The following is a 17,962-nucleotide window of genomic DNA, read 5'->3' on the forward strand; positions in this document are numbered from 1 at the left end:
ATGCACTTCCTCTGATGCATCTTTTATGCTTCTGCCCACAATCGGCTGCACTTTGCCATCTTCCCTCTTCAGACCAGCACTGCTATATTTCTACTTGCATCAAAGTAGCTGCTAGATTTGTCTTTTGCCCCATCATAGGATGGAGAAAGTCAGGCAAGATCAGATGTGGGGTGGCAAAGGGACTGTACGCTTTCTGCTCTATGCTTGACCTGCTGGGACCGGGCTGGGATTACCTGGATGATGTTGCTGTTGGAGCTTTTGGAATCAGGTCCTACAAAAACCGTGAAGAATGGAGAAGCCCGGTATGTTCCTGATACCAGTTTCAAGACCTCCATGAAATTGCTCTGGCTCCAGGGTCCAGTGATGTTCCATCCTCCGATCTGGGGGGAAGCCAGCATGCAAAAATTACAGTTTGCAGGAAGGAAAGGTTTGTTTTAGTTCCTTGTAACCAGAAGCAAAGAGTTATGCAACTTAAGCTCTGCCTCCCCAGCCGTTTTCCCAAACCGGATGGCCTCCAGGTGGGTTGGACTACAATTTCCATCTTTCCCACCCAGCATGGGAACCTCAAGTCACTGTTTTTGATTCATTGACCATATCTTATTTTTATGAAAGAGAGGTAAAGTACTACCATACCTAAGGCTATAACCTCAATTTTGTTTTGGAATTCAGGTGACAGGGTGCTAAAACACGCTAGCACAGCCATTCCAAGCTCTCATGACCTTCTCAATGAGATCCATCAGTGGCTGGGAGCCCAGTTCCTCGATCTTCTGCTCCTTCAGGCAAGAGAGGTAGTAGCGCTGGGTCTTCCGCTCAGCCTCGCTGCTGGAATTGAAAGTGGCATTCTCTGGAGAGGGAAGCACACAGCTGGTGAGGGAGCAGCAGGGGCGGCAGCCCGGGGCCCAGCTGGTAGCTCTTCCCTGCTAGGCCCTTCTGCTCCGCAGCATGGGCCTCCCGGACTCGTGTCTCCTGCTCCAGCGGGAAGGAGGCCGCTCACAGAAGGGCAGAGCGGGCGCGCGAGTCCCCGCGAGTCCTCACCTAGCAGGTGCTTCATGATGGCTTGGTTCTGGTCCCAAATGCTGTTGAAGGTGCTCCACTTCGAGTGGCTGTCGGGCAGAGGGTTCCGCTTGATCCAGCCCCCGCAGGCATACTGGTAGAAATCGTCACAGGGGTTGGTCTCTCGGTCCAGCGCCTCCAGGATTTTCCCGGCCACAATGATGCAAGCTTCCGTCAGGCAAGTGGTGTGTGAGGGGTCTGCAAGGAAGGCAGATGTGCCCCATCGGGGGACCAAGCTGTGTGGGAGAGCAGGGGCGCAGAGCCAAAGGCCCGGGGAGCCGAATCCGGCTGCCCGGGGCTCCCCGCACTGGCCCTACCCAGTGTCACTGAGTACTTGCAGTTCCCCCACTTTGGCACACGTCCCCTCCTTCTAAAATTAATTTCCCGAGGCTGCTTATTTGCAATGCAGATCAATGATGCCAGTTTTGTCTCTGGCAGCTCAGTGAAAATGAGAACCAAGAGCTTTCAGCTCCTGAAGGTTGAGGGGCGAGTCACAGAGTCTTACTGTCCATCTTCATACTCCCCTGGCCGTTCTGATGGCTGGCCCCACGTCCCTCTCCAGAGCGGCTTTGCCCCCTTTGCTCTCTGGTTCTGAGAGGGCCTCTCCCCGCATCCACTCCCTTGCATTCCTGAGACTGGCCAAGCTTCCCATTCCAGAGCTGGACTGCTCTCCAAGGGAGGCGTGGCCTATTTCGAGCAGCAGGTGAGTGCTGACGGGCCTTGCGCTCCCTGTCCGAAACAGGAGATAGGAGGCGTTTCCTATTCCCCTCCTCGGCAACCCAAGCAAAGCCACTCAAAGCATAACCACTCTCCTGTTTAGCCCTTCTTCCTACTTTCTTACATAATTTCCTTTTCACTTCTTTTTCACCTTTCATGCACTGAAATGTGGTCCTGAGGCTGATGGAAATTTTGCACGCAGTTTTATTATCTTCGCTATCTTAGGCCCTAAAGGTAAGTCCTTGAGGCCAAGAAAGTGAGGCAAAGAGAAAGGAGACTCTGGGGCATCTTTATGGGTGACACTTCTTCCCCTGCAAAGGCCACGAAGAAGAGCTGGGCTACATGTTACACCGACGGGGATGCTGCTGAGAAAGGGGTCTCCCCTGAGGACTTCTCCGTAACCCCTTGCTCTGACTTTTAAGAGCACTCTGCACATGTCGCAGTGCGTCACACTGAGACATCGTCAGCCCTGTTCCTCATTCGTGGTAGAGGAAAGTCATACCAACGGTGGCACACGGCACGGCATGGTCTCCTGGATCCAATGGACCGCATGTGTGTGGCCCTTTCTTGGTCACACGCCAGCTGGCTCCGAGGAGAATCTGCTAACTGAATGGGAAGACGAACGCTGGTGCATGGAGCCCTGTGGCAGAAAGGCCAGGATCCACCCTGCCCAGAAGATGGTCTGTCCCCTCCCAGGCACAGTGATGGGCACTCTCGGTTAGCACAGGATGCCTGTAATTAAGCCCAAGCATGTGAACTAAAATAACCACATACTGCGGGTTCAGAGAAGACGATAACCCATGCTCAGCAACTGAGTGTGGGCTGTTGCTGAAACATGGTTTAAAACCACATCTGAACCCAGCTGTGCTAACAAGTCATCACTTCCTAACCAGGAACAACCCGTGAAGAGAACCCGTGGTTTGTTGCTGGGTTGTGAACTGTGGGTTGGTCATCATAATTTGTTATCTTCTCTGGGTTCAGATAACATGATAACCAAAGTTTCACTGACAACCCAAATTCAACGACAGTCCATACTCAAGTCATATCGAACCTTTGGATGTGGGTTATTACATTGTTTGAACCCATTACTTCCCAGTTTACTCCTGTCTCTAGTTCTCTTCTTCGGTTGTTTACTCCAATGTCAAATTTTAAATTGCAGCCTCCTTGCTGCAGGGACCTGCCCTCAGCACTCTGTCATGTGCGCCGTACACAGAGAGCAATATATTCCTAGACAGTATCTTGCCAGAAGGCAAATCTTTGCAAGGGGCAGCAAATCCACAATAGATACTATTATTTTTAATTACATTTCTATACTGCCCTGTAGCCAAAGTTCTCTGAGTGGTTCACAACATCTGAGTCACCAATCCTGATCTGAACCGGGCCTGACCCTGCTTAACTTCAAAGATTAGGCAAAATCAGGTACTTCAGGCTATATGGAAGCTATACTTCCCTGCATGAATCCTTCAGCAGCCAGGTTAATGACTAAAGGGATCTTTGGATGGAGGAATCTTAAGAACCATCCGATTTACAAGAATACTCTTGCTCTTGTTTTCATTTCATTTCTATGCTGCCCAATAGCCAAGGCTCTCTGAGCAGTCAAATACAAAATATACATACAGAATAAAGCACCCCATAAAACTCCAGCATGCAACTTTATAAGAGCTAAAATTCCGATATACAAAAATATAAAACAGTTCATTAAAAAACAGACCTAATTAAAACAGCTGATATAAAACATCACACAGCATTAAACATCTTGGTCTAGGAACAGAGGGCAGTTTTAACCTGATGCCAAGAGAGGGCCATGCCGGTGCCAGGCTAGCTTGCTCCTGCTGCACTCCTTCCCCAGCGCTCCCCTCACGAGCAGGAGCTGAGATATTTAATTATTCCATTTGCAATGGGGGTGGAAGGTGGATGCGAGCCACGCGTGGTCCTCCCAGCCCTGGCCACGCTCCCCACCTACCTTTACTGTACTGGATGCCCATGGCGATGACGGAGCTCAGGAGCAGCAGAGCTACAAAGAGGGAGAGGGCCAAGAGCGCCAGCTTCAGCGGGGTCCGGGAGCCCAGGCGGCTGAGCAGGGGGCCATCCCCTTTCCTGAAGCCCACCTGGAAGGCACAAGCAACGCCAGGGGATGAAGAGGGTGGGGGAGAGGGGCAAGAGCAGGCCATGCAAGAGATGGACTTGTCAAAACATCAGCTACCTCCACGGCCAGAAAAGGATTCTCTTCATTTTAAGCTTTTCTCCCCCATCAACCCACGTTATTTTGATTATGTATAAAAAATGGTTCGTAAAGAGCCATTGAAAGACAATCGCTGGCCAACCCAGGAGGTATGATACACAATAAACTGGGAATCAGAGAAGACCAAAAAAGGAAGCCACAAGCTCGGGTACCATTTTAAAAGTGGTGAGCAGACCTGCATACGAACCTTTCGGCTGGCGATTTCTGGGTCCCGCTGCTTCCCCGGAGCCAGCAGCTGCTGACCCAGGCTGCCACTTCTGACACAGCGGCCACCTCACCCTTCCTTACCTCGGAGGTGTTTGTACGTGGCACAACTGGAAGGGGGCCGTGCCTGCCTTCCCTTTCCTGGGGGAGGGGGCACCCAGCTCAGGCTGCCGCCCTTTGGAGCAACCTGTTAGTCCAGAGAAGAGTGTTGCCTGCCCTTGAAGGATCTTCCCCTCCCCTGGAGGGGAGGCAACTTCACAGCAGCCCCCAAGCTCAGGTGGGGGGGCTGCTGGAAAGGCGACTGGGGTGCAGCTCTTCTAGTGAAAACAACAGTGAAGGAGATCCTGGAAGCCGCCCATCTTAGCACTAAATGAAGGTGCACAACGAAAAACAATGTGGACATACATTAGGGGGTTCAGTCCTAGGGCTTGGCCCAAATTCCAGGGTTCAGTCCTGAAGTGTGTCAAGAAAGGAACGAATATAAAAATGTAAGAACTGGCTGGATGATCCCTGAGTTTCCTCGGGTTCAGCACTCTGGTTCTGACAATGGCCAGATGGAGACAATGAACCTCTCCTTTATAATTTTATGATATCATAAGCAGAGGTACACTGCCTTTGCACATGGAGGTTCTATTTAAGCATCCATGCACTGTTAAGATTTTTATTTTGCAGAATGGTTTGCTCGAAGAAAATTCATTCCCTTCTTCCTAAATTACCCCCACAATTCAAAGGAAATTGCATTTTGGAATATTCTGAGCCCATCTCACTATAAAGAGTGTGACCATTGCTGGATCTCGGTGAAGGTAATTAGAAAATGTTTGTTATTTCTGTTAATGTTGATTGAAGTTTGCATTATGGCCTTTAAAGCTTGCATTTTAAAGGAGTTAAATTGTGGTCTTGTATTGTGGTCTTTAAAAACGGCTGAAAACACCTGTGCCTTAAAAGGGGTCATATGCCTCCCATTTGATTTTTAATTATTTAATATGTAAGCATCTTATTTCATCAAAAATAAGATCATTGAATCTGAATCCCCCCAGTGATTTTGGAGGGCAACAAAGGTTTTTTGGCAAAGCTGTTTTCCTTCCAGTGTTGCGAGCCGAGGTTCGTTCTTAGCTGTCAAAAGCCACCGACCACTTTCCTTGCAAAACCTTCTTTATTGCTCCCAAGTACAAATCACCCAGAATGAACCTCTGAACATGCACCAAGTGCTTTGTTAAACCCAACCTAGTATTTACCTGTGGGAACAATCTAGCATTTACCTTATGAACACGTGTGGGCCCCGTCCCCTCCAGGGGGGCTCACACTTCTCCTCTGCATGCTGCTCATCCAGTTAGACCCCGCCCCCCCGCTGATGCCTTGCCACGGGGTCGAGACCAGGGGGGCCTGGTCTGGGTCTGAGAATTCCTCATCCGCAGAGATCCCTCCCACTGGCTGCACATCTCGGTTGCTCCCAGAAGCTGCCTGGCTTGGCAAAGCATCTTTGCCTCGAGGGAAGCCCCTCCGCCTCCTTCCTCTCAGGACCTTGACATAACCCACCCTCCTCAATCCCACTCTGATATGTTGATATTCTGATTCTGAATCATCTGGGATGCAGCCAAGAGTCCAAAAGAGCGATTGCCGCAAAAAGCCAGCCTTCTCGGTCCCAACAACTAGCTTCTCTTCCTGCTGGAATCAGATTCCTTGCTTCTATCTTTGCCTCCCCCCCCCCCCCCCGTCTCCATTCCAGCTCAGAAAGTAGCTTCGGCACAGTAATTACACAAGCAACAGAGAGAGCGCCATTATTAATTTAATATAATAATTGTGTTGCCAAGCAGCGGCTGGGCAATCCTCCGGGAAGGAACAGGGAGGCCAAAAATACGTCCCAGGCAGATTGTGCACATATCCCGTGCTGGTCCTGAGTCCCTGGAAGGTCTAATCCAGCCTACCTCCACACTGTCAGGAGAGGTGTTCCCATCTCCAGTAGCATCTGGCGCATCCTCATCCTGAAACATTGCTCGTTTATACTCAGACATCTGAAGAGAGAAAGCAAAATGCAAAAGAAAACACTAGCAGTACAGAAATTCAGAGGACAAAACACCAGCTCCACCAGGGGTCCAGCAACACAACCAACATGCAATTGTTTTAAGCTCATTTTAAGGGACTTTTGGGAACTATGGTTTTATTATTCATCTGTCAAGGTGTGGTAGTGAGAGTGTGGGGCTGGACTCAGGAGACCTGGGGTCTAGTCCTCACTCAGTCATGAGGCTCACCGGGTGACTTTGGGTCAGCCACTTGCCGTCAGTCTAACCTACCTTACAGGGCTGTTGTGGAGAGGAAAAAAGGAAGCTGTGTTGGCTTGCCAAAATGCTCCCAGCTATGAACTATTCCCAATAACAGGCTCCAGACAGGTACAGATCCCATATGTGTGATGCACAAAGAAGAGGAAATGGAGCCCTGGTTTCCTCACAAGAGGGAATAAAGGCAGAATATAATGCAAAACAACAACAATATAAGCGAGTCCATTTCAGACTCAGTGGCTTTGAAATTCAGACCTTAAGGCTTTCTCTGTGCTGAAACTTTCATTTTGTGTTTGGCAAATGTACTTCCATGTACTGGATCCCAAGTGAACTGCCTTTAACAGAGAGCTGGACGTACGTAGCTTGAAATGCACTTGGCATTTTGATACCATAGTCTACAAGGAACACAATTTTGCTCAGGGTTATCCTCTGTTTTGAGACTCTTCACCTACTTACAGGAAGGTAAAGTTCCGCAGATCTTAAACACTCCCTCAGTTTAGAAATGATCAAAGAAATGGAGATGCATGTGGGAAGAATCAAGAAAGAAACAGTCGGGAACACAAGTCCATGCTAAGAGGGCCAGGAGGTCATGTTTTATCCTGACAGAGGTTAGGTGCTTTTAATGGGCAACAATTAATTCAACAGAAGCAATTCAATTTTAATTCAACAGAAGCAGCCTGTCCTGGTACAGAAATGTGGAGGTGAAGAAAGATGCAGCCACTGACTGAATTTCTCCCTGCTGTGCAGCTGTTCAAAGGGGCAATTCTACAAAACAAAACCATTCTGTCACTGTTCCATCTTTGGATTTGCACCCAAGTTGCTGGAAGAATGAAGTTCTGTTTGCCTTACACAAAACACACACACTTTTAATAAGCGCATCTGTTCCTTCCCAACCACCGATCGACTCCTAGGTTAGGACAAGCTGATAGAGCAGATAATAGGATTTTAATTCTAGAAAATGTTTAAAAAAGGATATTCACATTTGGTAGCAAGAGGAATTAGGATTGATATTCAAAGGAAATGATCCAAATCAATCTTTTCTACCAATGCTTCCGCACATGGCTTTCTTAACATCAGCTGTGGCTTAATTCGGTCTATCCCTTTGGATAAATTGCATTTGAAATGACGTAGCTCCTCGTTCATTGCTGCCAAGTTCTGAATCCAGGGGACGTGCATTTAATACTGGTCTGATTTGCAGGAATTAACAGACGAGGAAGTTTAGCTCCCCGAATCAAGCAGCATCTCCAGTTCTCTTCTGCAGCTCAGGCTTCCGGGCTTGTGTTTGCATCGATGCATGCAGCATCTCCTGGGATCCCTTGCTCCACAGCTGCAAGAGATTCCCATTTGCAGTCTTGCAGCTGACATCCCTCCCCCGTCGGGGGCTTGGCTGGGAGGGTGCCTTTGTGTATCCCGCTCAGGCCCATGCATGTCCCCCTGCCCAGTGCTGGGGGCATTGCTGGCCTAAGTACAGTCTTCAGAGCCTGGCAATGAGGAGGCATCTGCCCCAGAGGGCTAAGGAGGCTTTCACCCCTTGCAAGTTGCCATGGCTGTCGCACCAGCTCGTTCGGCATCAGTATTCCTGACAAGTGTCAGACTGGCTTCTCAGCGGCTTGTCCTCCTGTTCTTGGCAACCTGCAGCCCCGTCCCCTAGCAACGCTGCAGCCGCCACCTCTGCTTCCTCCGCACCTTTCTGCCTTCACCCAGTGTGCTGCGCCTGAGCTTTCCGCACAGACGTGGCCAAGCCGAAGAAGGGGCTGATGCCGGACTAAGATGGAGCCGGGCTCTTCGTGAAGGGACCTCTGAAGCGCCACAAAATGCGAGGCTGGGGGACGTGGAGCGAAGCAGCCACGACGCGGAGGCCATTCTGAAGGGCCGATCTGCCCCTGCTCGCTGCACGCGAACTGATCTTCTCCCTGCAGTAAGCCACCCAGTCCGTGTTCACACAAGCAGGTTGCCATGAGCAGAGGGTCGTGTATCCGAAGAAAGGAGGGATTTAAAGGTGCCTCTGGCTGCAAACACTAATTAATACTAATGCCACCAGTATTAATCAATTACTTTTATCCTATCCTCCTTCAGAACAGCTGCAGTTAGCACACTTGGAGGTATTATCTACTCTAAGCTGCTGACATAACTTTATGCCGTGGGAAGGCATACAGATGCCATCAATACGAATCCTATTTTATTCTCACAACGATGTTGTGAAGTGGGCTGAAGTAGGTTAGCCTGGGACGCTGGTCCTGTTCACAAGTGACCTATCCCATATGTGTGTAAAAGTCCTAGAAGGGACCACACCATCTTTGTATGTCCGGTGACAACGCAGCCATGTGAAAAGGCCTGTACGTGTAAATGCCCTGCAGGGGTGTGCAGCTGAACATGGCCACATGCACACTCTGCATGGCCAGTCACTGCGGTCTGTTACGACTGTGGCAATGTCACCATATTGTGATGGGCTGCAATAGACCGAAACTGGTTCAGACAATACGGTAGTGCACCCTCAAGGGTTGCATATGTGTGGACCGATGGTGCCCAAACCTCTTTTGCCTGCAGCCCCCTTTCCTCTTCAGTGGCAACCTTAGCGCCCCCACGCTTCTTTCTTTGCATTAGGTCCACTGCTCTACTGCAAACTTAAAACAAGCAATCACGCCCCCAGCCCGCCCCTGGGTCTTTCCACTGTCTCAGGGGGTGGTGCCACCCACTTTGGGAATCACTGAGGGATAGTATGGGCTGTTGCTGAACATAGGTTGTTGTTGCAGCATGGGTTATTGGGTTCTCCGAACCCAGCTGAAATAACAAACCATGGTAAACAACCCATGGTTCACAACCCAGCAACAAACCATGGGCTCTCTTCATAGGTTGTGGTTAACATGGTTTGTTAGGGCAGTTAGGTTTAGACACCAGAATAACCCACAGTTTAACAACAACAACCCATAGTTCAGCAATTCACACTCAACTCTTAAGTGTCAGTTATTGTGTTGCCTGAACCCAGTCGGTCTGCTGGTCCTGGGCTAGCTCAAGTCACCATTCACTTGGCGGGGTGTCCTTGACAAGCCCCCGCAATGCAGTTCACAAGACCCTTTCCGTTTACGAAAAGTGCTACAGTGACTTACCAAAAGGCAGCAGTTAGCTCAGAGGCGAGCTGAACCGAGTCCGAGACCAACACGCTCTCAGTTGTCGGATATCACACAGGCTTGTGCCACATGTGGCTCCCGAGTGGGCCCGAGGCTGGCAACTGGTGGGTCCCTGGATGGTTCCAGAGGGCTCTGGAGGACCTTCCGACTGGACTGGATGAGAGCTAACAAACTGAAACCCAATCCAGACAAAACCGAGATGCCGTTGCTGGGTGATTCCTTGGACTGAACTCTATTTTAGATGGGGCTGCACTCTCCCCGAAGGAGCAAGTTGGGAGCCTGGGGGTGCTCCTTGAGCCTTCTTTGGGAGGGAAGCTTGGTGGGTGGTGACAAGAAGGGCTTTTCAGTGGTGGCTCCATGGTTGTTGAATGAGCCTGAGGCCTGCCTGGAACCGACTTTACTATATTTTTGGCATCAGGTCAAGACTTTCCTCTACTGCAAGGCATTTAATTAGTTAGGGCTGTGTTCATTTTTAATCCAGGTTTTATCTTGCTTAAGTTATTAGACCTTCAAATTTAAATGTGGCTTTAAATGTTGTGCATGGATTTTTTTCTAAGGTTATACTGTGATGCATTTTAGACTGTGTTTTAATGGATTGCTGTGAACCAACCAGGGAGCATTGGCTGTTGGACAGTATGGAAGATGGATGGACAGATGGCCACTTTCAAAGTGAGCTGGTTAGCATGGCTGGGGGCAAGGCCATAAGCAGTGGAATCATTAGACAGGGAAGTAATGTCTAAGTATACAGAGATTTTCAGAACTGACTAACAAGTTAGTCAGAACGTGCTAGGAGTTTTGCTGGGTGCTGAAAGACAACCCCTTTTTCCAGCCCCTCCTGGCTTCCAAGCCCCCATTTGTTATGGCCTCACAGATTTTCAGTTTTCTCTCCAGAGACCTTATGGAAACAGGAAGGGCGAAAGCTAGAAAACAACTGACTCTCAAGGTATCAGATGACACGTTCCCAGAATACAGGCACGGCCTTATACCCGAGTGCTAAAGAGCAATCCAGCCACAATCTCAGCCATTCCTATCTGGGCACAGTGGTTTGCTGCTGGCCTGCAGTGATCTAGATGAGACGGCAGGCACAAACACGAAGGGGCGCGAGGAAAGGAACATTGTCCAGCCTCTGCACAGGAGTCAAGTTAGAGACCTGTCTATCCACACATGGGATAAACTGCTGATGAAAACAGAGTGGGAGGCGTACGCCTCGATCCGGGCAAGAAAAGCAAACAGCTCCAAGGACGCTAAGGGTACATGTTTAGGCTGAAGGATGGTTTGTTGAAGGATGCTAACAGTTGCAGGATGAAGTTTGCAGAGGGTTGCACTAAAGGGGCAACATTCTGTTTTGATCCAAGAAGGGATCAAAGATCCTTTATTTTGCAAGGCTGGGCAGAGAAAAGAACAAGAGGTAGGTGACCCTTGGGTAGGGTGTCGTTGGTGAGGATCTCCGATCTCGTCTAGTATGCAAGGCAGCTCCATACTGCCTCCAGTTCCTTGAAAGGACCTTAGGTCTGCCAGAGTGAGGGCCAATGGCACGCTGCCCCGCTGGTGCTCGGAAATACACGGCTGCAACAAGCACCGCGTCTTGTTCTCAACTTCTGTTCCTGCTGGCTCAGAAAAAAGTGCCTTTCGCCCCAAAGCAGGAGACAGAGCTGGGCTGCATCTGGCTTATCAGTTTTCAGAAATGGCCACCCGCCATTGCTTCTTTGTCCCAGAATGCCTTGCCAGGTATGATTTTACAGCTACAAAATCACTGACTAATGCATTCAGATCGGAAAACTTTTGTCTGCGCCTGGGCCAAAACAGCTGATCCAGTGGCCTGCCACAGCGAGTTGTGTTTTTGCCTTCCCCATTTCTTTCCCCATCCCCTAATTTTTTAATCCTCCAGCCTGATGAAGAGATCTGGGGTACTTGAAAGCCGACACACTGTTGTGGCGTTTTGATTAGCCCAGTAAAGGTCTCACCCAACTCTGGGAAGGGAAAAGGATATTCATGAACCAGCACGTCTATATATTTAGCACCAAAGCCATTCCCAGAAACGTTTCAAGGGAACTGCTTCTCGGCGCCACAGGAAAGAAATAGAGAATTAAGAGTCCCTGTGATCCCGAAGTATTATCTCCCAGAGGAGGAAGCTCGTTCTGTCTCTGTTTGACATACTGCATTCACTTTGCATCCTGCCCATCAGCCCCTGAAGGATTCTGTTCTGTCTCCAGCAACAGGTGTGATGGCTGCATTCATTCAGTCATCCAGATGGAGCCACACAGCGGGGTCACCTGTCCTGCGAAGATGCTGCCATTGTTGTTCTGTGTGAGTTCCTGCCATGAACTGGCCTTCTTTCCTATCAGGAAACCAGGAACTTGGGTGGAAACTCAAGAAGCTGGGCAGGGAGACTCCTGAGAGCAAAGTAGGTTCTTCCAAATGTCATCCTTATCAGGTGTAAAAGTGAGGCGCAACTCCAAAGCAGGACTCCCCCTGCAGAAATGTGGACACCTACTAAGCACCCCCATATGACTGACAAGAAAGAAGGGTTGGGCAGTGCCCCAGGGCAGCCAGTCGAGGCTGCGATGGCACACATCCCAGGTATGAGACCCTTCGGTCCGCCTGGCTTCCAGACCACAGGAGCAAACCCAAATGACGGAAACATGGAATTCACGACTTAGCTGCGTTTAAAGGCTGTTCATGTGGCCCAGATTGCAGCTCCAAAGTCACAGCGCTTCACCTTAGAAGTTACCAACCAATTCCCTTGAAAGTTAATGGACCATGACTTAAGTTACGGAGCATTCCAGAAACCCAGGCTAGACCAGAAGGAATCCCTGAGCACTAAGGAAGCTCTCCCCTCTGAGCTTATGCTGAAAATGACCCTTTGTAGGTCTCAGTTCTGGAAACAGGCTTAGAATTAAACAAGCCCCACAAAGTCCAACAGCAGAGCTTGCACTGAAAAATCTCAAAAATCCGGGCAAAACAACACTCTTTCAAGTCACTGAAAATGCAATCCTGTGCATAAAGAGACAGATGCAAGGCCCTGCAGCTTCTGGCATCCCGCAGCCAGCTATTTTTTTCCTGTTTAAATAGACACAAAACTGTGCTGTGAGACTCCAAGCAAGGTCTTCTCAGCCATCAAAACGCAGGTGCTCAGTGACACACACGAATCCATGGTCTCCGAGAAGACTGGCTTTATATTGTACAAGAAGTGCTGGCAATACCAGGATTTAATGTATGGAACCCTAGGGAGGATCATAAATCTAAGGAAGAGGGCATGTCATTAGGCCAGCTGAGAAGTCCAGGCAGAAGGTATCCCAGGCAGTAAACGGCAAAGTGGTTACTTCCTTGCAGCAAGCCATAAAAACCTCCAAACTCCACGTGCAGCATTAGCTGATAATGATTAGTCGGTAAGGTAGAGTTTCCCAGTTACAAAATTCTCCAGAAGCATGAATAACCAAGCAGCTGACATGTGCAGCCGAAAAGAAAACCAGTGTAGGTGAGAGAGATGAATTTTAGACCAGGAAAGGTGATGGCACCAGCAGAGCTCTCTCACGTGTGCTATGGCTTTTTATAGATTATCAATACATCAAATTGAAGCATCTTTGCTCCGCCCTCCTTGGCTGATGCTGCAGGCTGAGATACATCAACCGTCCTCTCTTCCCACAGACGATTCTGTAGGTGGGACTTAGAAATCAGCTCAAGGTCAAAAGTATGCACCAACAGTGGGGGATTTTATTTCTCCTATCATCTGAATTCGAAGCCAAACCATTATATCCTGTCACAGTAGCAGCCTTCTTGTGGCTGAACTGGTAGCTACATTATGCTTATTAAAAGTGGGAGACAACGTTGATTCATAAGCAATGAGGCTTATTGGCCAGGGCCAAGCCCTCACAAAGACCTATGGATGCCTTGCTGCAGAAGAGACATCCTTTCCAAAGGTCATGTACACAGTCAGAAGATCCAGCTCTTCCGCCAGCACAGGCGGTCTTTTGCCGTTTCATCTAATACTAAGTTCCATCAATTTTGTCAGGTCACCACATTGAAGCAATGTTGCTGTTTCAGATGGCAGCAGGTTTCTACCAACAACCATTTTGCATCCTGGAGGACTTATTTGGGGTCAACAGGAGAACCACTGCAAGTTTGAAGATCGGCCACTGCAGAAGCGGTCCCAGTCCACAGTGTGAACAATGAGAAACATCATTCGGTTTCAGAGTTAACCCTGCAGTCAGTTGAGCACAAGTACCCCAGTGTCTCCAAGTTTTCACATTTACCACCGTGTCAGATTGCTGGAAAACAGAATGCATGAGTTGCTTTCTTCCCCACGATCATGACCTTTGTGTTCTTTTTTCAAGAGGAGGAAGAGATGACATTTTTGTTTGTGCTTCCGCAGCATCTAGATGGCAAGTAGCCAAGGCTTAAGAACATGTCGCCTTCACCTAGTCCTGTGAGCAGGTTTTGAAAATAAACAAACTTCTTGCTGAATCAGGAGACACGCTCCATTTTGTGATGAACAAACATTTGGCAGGAAAAAGAAAACAGAGTCACAGAGGAAAGTTCCTGGGAACCGTTGATCTGCGCATATGTTCTACCATATTGGCAGTTGGAAACGGGGATACCCACCCACTCTGCCAGCTTCAGGCATGCCCATTTCCTAGAGAAATAAAATTATCCACTCCTACCCATTTTACGTGAAGCTAAAAAGTTTTCCTGTAGTTTGCAATTCCTTGGCTCTTTGTTTCCCTTTCCTGAAAAAGGATGAATGAAAAATAAACTTTTCCTGTGAAGGTTACATCTTCATTTCAGCTCTTCTATTCTGCACATTGTATTCTCCAACAGAGTACTAATTTATGGTCGTGGCTTTTCAAGCCATCCCTTCAGGGAAACCACGGAATTCCTTCAAGCCCTATCTGGAGTTTCTCCATGAGAAGATAAGCTTCTCTGAAACTGAGCAGACTCCTTACCTGTCAATCTTCCCTTGCAACACATAGTTGTAGGAAACTGTAGCTTGCTACACCAAAGGGGAGTTCACGTGCAGAACAGGACAACAGTTGACCCCAAATCACATGGTCATCATGGTTTGCATCCTCCCTGCTCAGTCCTCCCACTGTTGGCATGTATCTCATCAGCCACTGTGCCTGAAATTCAGTCCCAAGGTGCATTGCTCTCTGCCTATGTTGCTTGCCTCTTCCTTATTGGCCCACCCAGAGAGGCTGAATGGCTGTTTCTTACCAGGAAACTCTGTGATACTTTCAAACCAGGACTGAACATGATCCTGGGTTCAGACAACATGACAAGCCATGGTGACTTTTATTATTGTGGGTCAGCTGTGTTTTCTAGACCCAGTCATGGTATTCACCATGGTAAGTTTGGTCTTTAGAAACCACAAAAGAGACTGTACACCAGTCCCCCCCCCTCCCCGGTTTCAACATTTTCTACTGTGAACACAGGTTTCCTGACACAACATAAATGGGAAAAGAATTCCCTGAAGGTAGGAGGTTGGAAAGCTAATGCTGTACAGCAGGAATGCGGACGCTCAAGTCTACAGATGGCCACTCCCCTTCCCATGGCCCCTCTTCTTTCTTAACTATGGACTTACCTTAGTTACAGTCAGCAAGAGTTTACACAAAAATATGCTTGCATTTTGACCTTGGCCTCATTTGCATTTCACCCATTCAAATCGGGCTGAAAGAGTGTCTGTGTCATCAAATCCTTCTGTCTCACACATCAAAGCTTCTTCTACATTGGGTCATCTACTCCAAATAATTATTTCACACTGGAGGAAATGGAAATTCTGGCCACAGAGGGAGGGTCTCCCAAAGGTCTGCTCCAATATAAAATCAGGGGTATGAGACATACTTGCTCCTACTCTGCAAAAGCACACTACATCTGAACTCTCCACAGAAAAGCTAGAGAAAAGGGAGCTCTGTCCTTCTGGGTGGATGCACAGCAGTGGTGTGCCAAAAGGAGGCCAGGAAATCCACAAAGGAACCTCTAAGAACATGTCCAGCTCATGTTCATCCTTCGTAAGGATGGAAGTCTTTGTGAGCCCTTCCACATGCTTCCAGTCACTGACAGGGCAACACCTGCATGAGCTCCTGCGGGCACAGAAGGTGTGGGAGGGATGTCAGTGGGAAGTCCCTATGCTTTTTAATATGCTCGGCAGTTTTCCCGTACAATGCAGTTCGATGTTAGAATGCTGGGCTGGGGAGACCTGGGTTCTAGTCCCCATTCAGCCATGGTGATCCCTGGAAGACTTTGTGCCCGGCACTGGCTTTCTGCTGAACCTGCCCCACAAGTCTGCAATGGGGCAGAGGAAGCTGTGTGCATTGCCCGGGCCTCCTTGGAGAAAAGGTGGGATAAAGATGCAGGGTCAGCATGAGAATAATGCGCGTGGCAACTAAACAAACGCACGTGGTGTCTCCCGCCTTGCTGCGGCCACTTGCAGAAGGCTTGCCCTGCATCCTGCCTCTTCGAGATCCAAGGGGCTTGTTCCCGGTGTTTCCTGAGCAACTTCTGGTAGGGACAGGCTTGATTTCAGGGACAAGGAAAGAGGGAATCGGGAGTGTCTCCACATCCGGGTAGTGCTTAAGGAAGAAGAGGAACACCCTGCTTCTCCACTGGGATTTGTAGGGAGTGTTTGGAGCTTGAGAGTGACTCCTGCTGGGGAGCAGCCTGCCACAGGATCAGTGGAGACCCGAAATTGGATTGAGGTCTCCCTTCATCTAGGCAGGTCACAACGGCCAACCTCAACACGTCGCTTCAGCATTTGCAAGAAGAGGCTTCCCACCACCCTGAGACTGTCCCTCTGCGGGCTATTGAATAAGACCCGAGTGATGGCCAGGGACACACCGCAGTTTGGAGAGGAGGGTCCTGCTTTCCTCCTCCTGCCTCTCCTGTGCTGATTCCCCACATTCAGGGTTGAGATCGGATCCACCATAGCAGGTTAACTGAGAGGAACAGCCTTCCATGGACTCTGAGGTTGGCTGGGCCCAGAGAAAGTTCACATCCAGGCCAGTCCCTTGAGCAGCTTTGATTTTTTTCTGAAAAGCCACGCTCTCCTCCCCATCCTCCAATGTTCTAGATTAGATTCTATGGGCGAGCGAGCCAGGCAACCCCACCCCTTTTTCACTCCTATGCAGCAGGAGGCTACAGATTGTCCCGCAAAGCAACCTTGAAGCAACCGCAGCATCCCATGGGCTGCTGAAACACGTTCCTGGTCCCCCACCTGCCGCTCCCTGCCCTCCCGTTTCTGTAATGCATCAGATTTTGTGTGTTGAACCGGCAAGACGCCCCAGGGAGGTGAGGCCTTGGTGCCTTTGTGAAATCACAGGAGTCCTGGCAAGCGAGGGAGCACAACGAGTCCTTGGCTGGGGCTCCTCACAATCAGCCCGATGGGCAATTTAGGCTTGGGAGGAGGCAGCGAGTTCTAGATGCAACTACGACTGATGTGCTGAGTTGGCGAGGCAGGAACTCAGTGCCTGAGCTGTGCACCACGTTGGCAAGCGATGGGGATGCCACCTGGAAGCGAACCCCATTCCACTGGCCAGCCAAGTGGGGTCCAATCTGACGTATGGAAGCCAGAGCAGCAGCTGAGGTGCCAACGTGGGAGGGCTCCAATCCTATGCACACAATTACTTGGGAGTAAATCCGTCTGAACTCCTTGAGGACTTGCTTTCTACTGAAGATGGCAGATTGCATAGAGTAACGATGGGCAGCTTCAGACTGTCTAAAAAATGGCACTCCTTAAGCAGCCTTCCCCAACCTGGGGCCCTCCAGATGTCGTGAGCTTCTCAGCATTCCGGACCATGGGCCACTGAGCCAGCGCTGATGGCTGTTGACGTCCAGAACATCTGGAGGGCACCAGGTTGGGGAAAAGCTCTTCCAGCTGACAAACAAACAGCCCACCCCTCCTGAAGCGAGGCTGCGTACCGATGTACGAGGCATCATGATGGAGGCTTTTTGTCCTAGCGATGGGGCGGGGGGCAGGACGCGAGGGAAAAGAAAGTTGAGGGCGGTTTCCTCCTCCGAGCCCCCCTCCCGCGTCCCGCTCAGCGGCGCCCTGCATCGAAGCGCCGGGGGGCCGGGGGCGACTCCGCGCGGGACTGCCCCCTGCCCCGCCCGGCAGCGGCGCTCCCCGCAGCCCGCCCGCGCGCCCGCCCGCCCGCCGCGAGGCCCCGCGCCTCCTTTCCCCGACAGCGCCGCCGCCACTCACGGTGCTCCCGAGCTCCTGAAGCGCTACGTTCATGCTGGCGATCATGGGCGGAGAGGCGCCGGGCGCCGCGCCTCCCTAGTTCCGCACCCAGCCGGGGCCGAGCCGGGCGGCGGCGGCGGGAGCGGTGGCGGCGGCGCGGGCCATGCTG

General features: G+C 50.1%; 1 protein-coding gene across 1 annotated transcript in view; it reads right to left on the bottom strand.

The window, feature by feature from the left end:
- Window positions 1-17,946, bottom strand: part of ECE2 (endothelin converting enzyme 2) — a 38,175-nt gene extending 20,229 nt beyond the window's left edge. Inside the window, exons 1-6 of the mRNA XM_044434482.1 lie at window positions 17,815-17,946; window positions 6,142-6,228; window positions 3,734-3,878; window positions 1,036-1,251; window positions 720-844; window positions 234-380 (exon numbers count right to left, since the gene is read on the bottom strand). Of these exons, the coding sequence (XP_044290417.1) occupies window positions 234-380; window positions 720-844; window positions 1,036-1,251; window positions 3,734-3,878; window positions 6,142-6,228; window positions 17,815-17,859 (765 nt within the window). The 5' untranslated portion in view covers window positions 17,860-17,946. The remainder of the gene's footprint in view (window positions 1-233; window positions 381-719; window positions 845-1,035; window positions 1,252-3,733; window positions 3,879-6,141; window positions 6,229-17,814) is intronic.
- Between the last annotated feature and the right edge of the window lie 16 nt (window positions 17,947-17,962).

Source organism: Varanus komodoensis, unplaced genomic scaffold, assembly GCF_004798865.1.
Source record: "Varanus komodoensis strain SLA01 unplaced genomic scaffold, ASM479886v1 scaffold28, whole genome shotgun sequence".
Classification (NCBI taxonomy): Eukaryota; Metazoa; Chordata; class Lepidosauria; order Squamata; family Varanidae; genus Varanus; species Varanus komodoensis.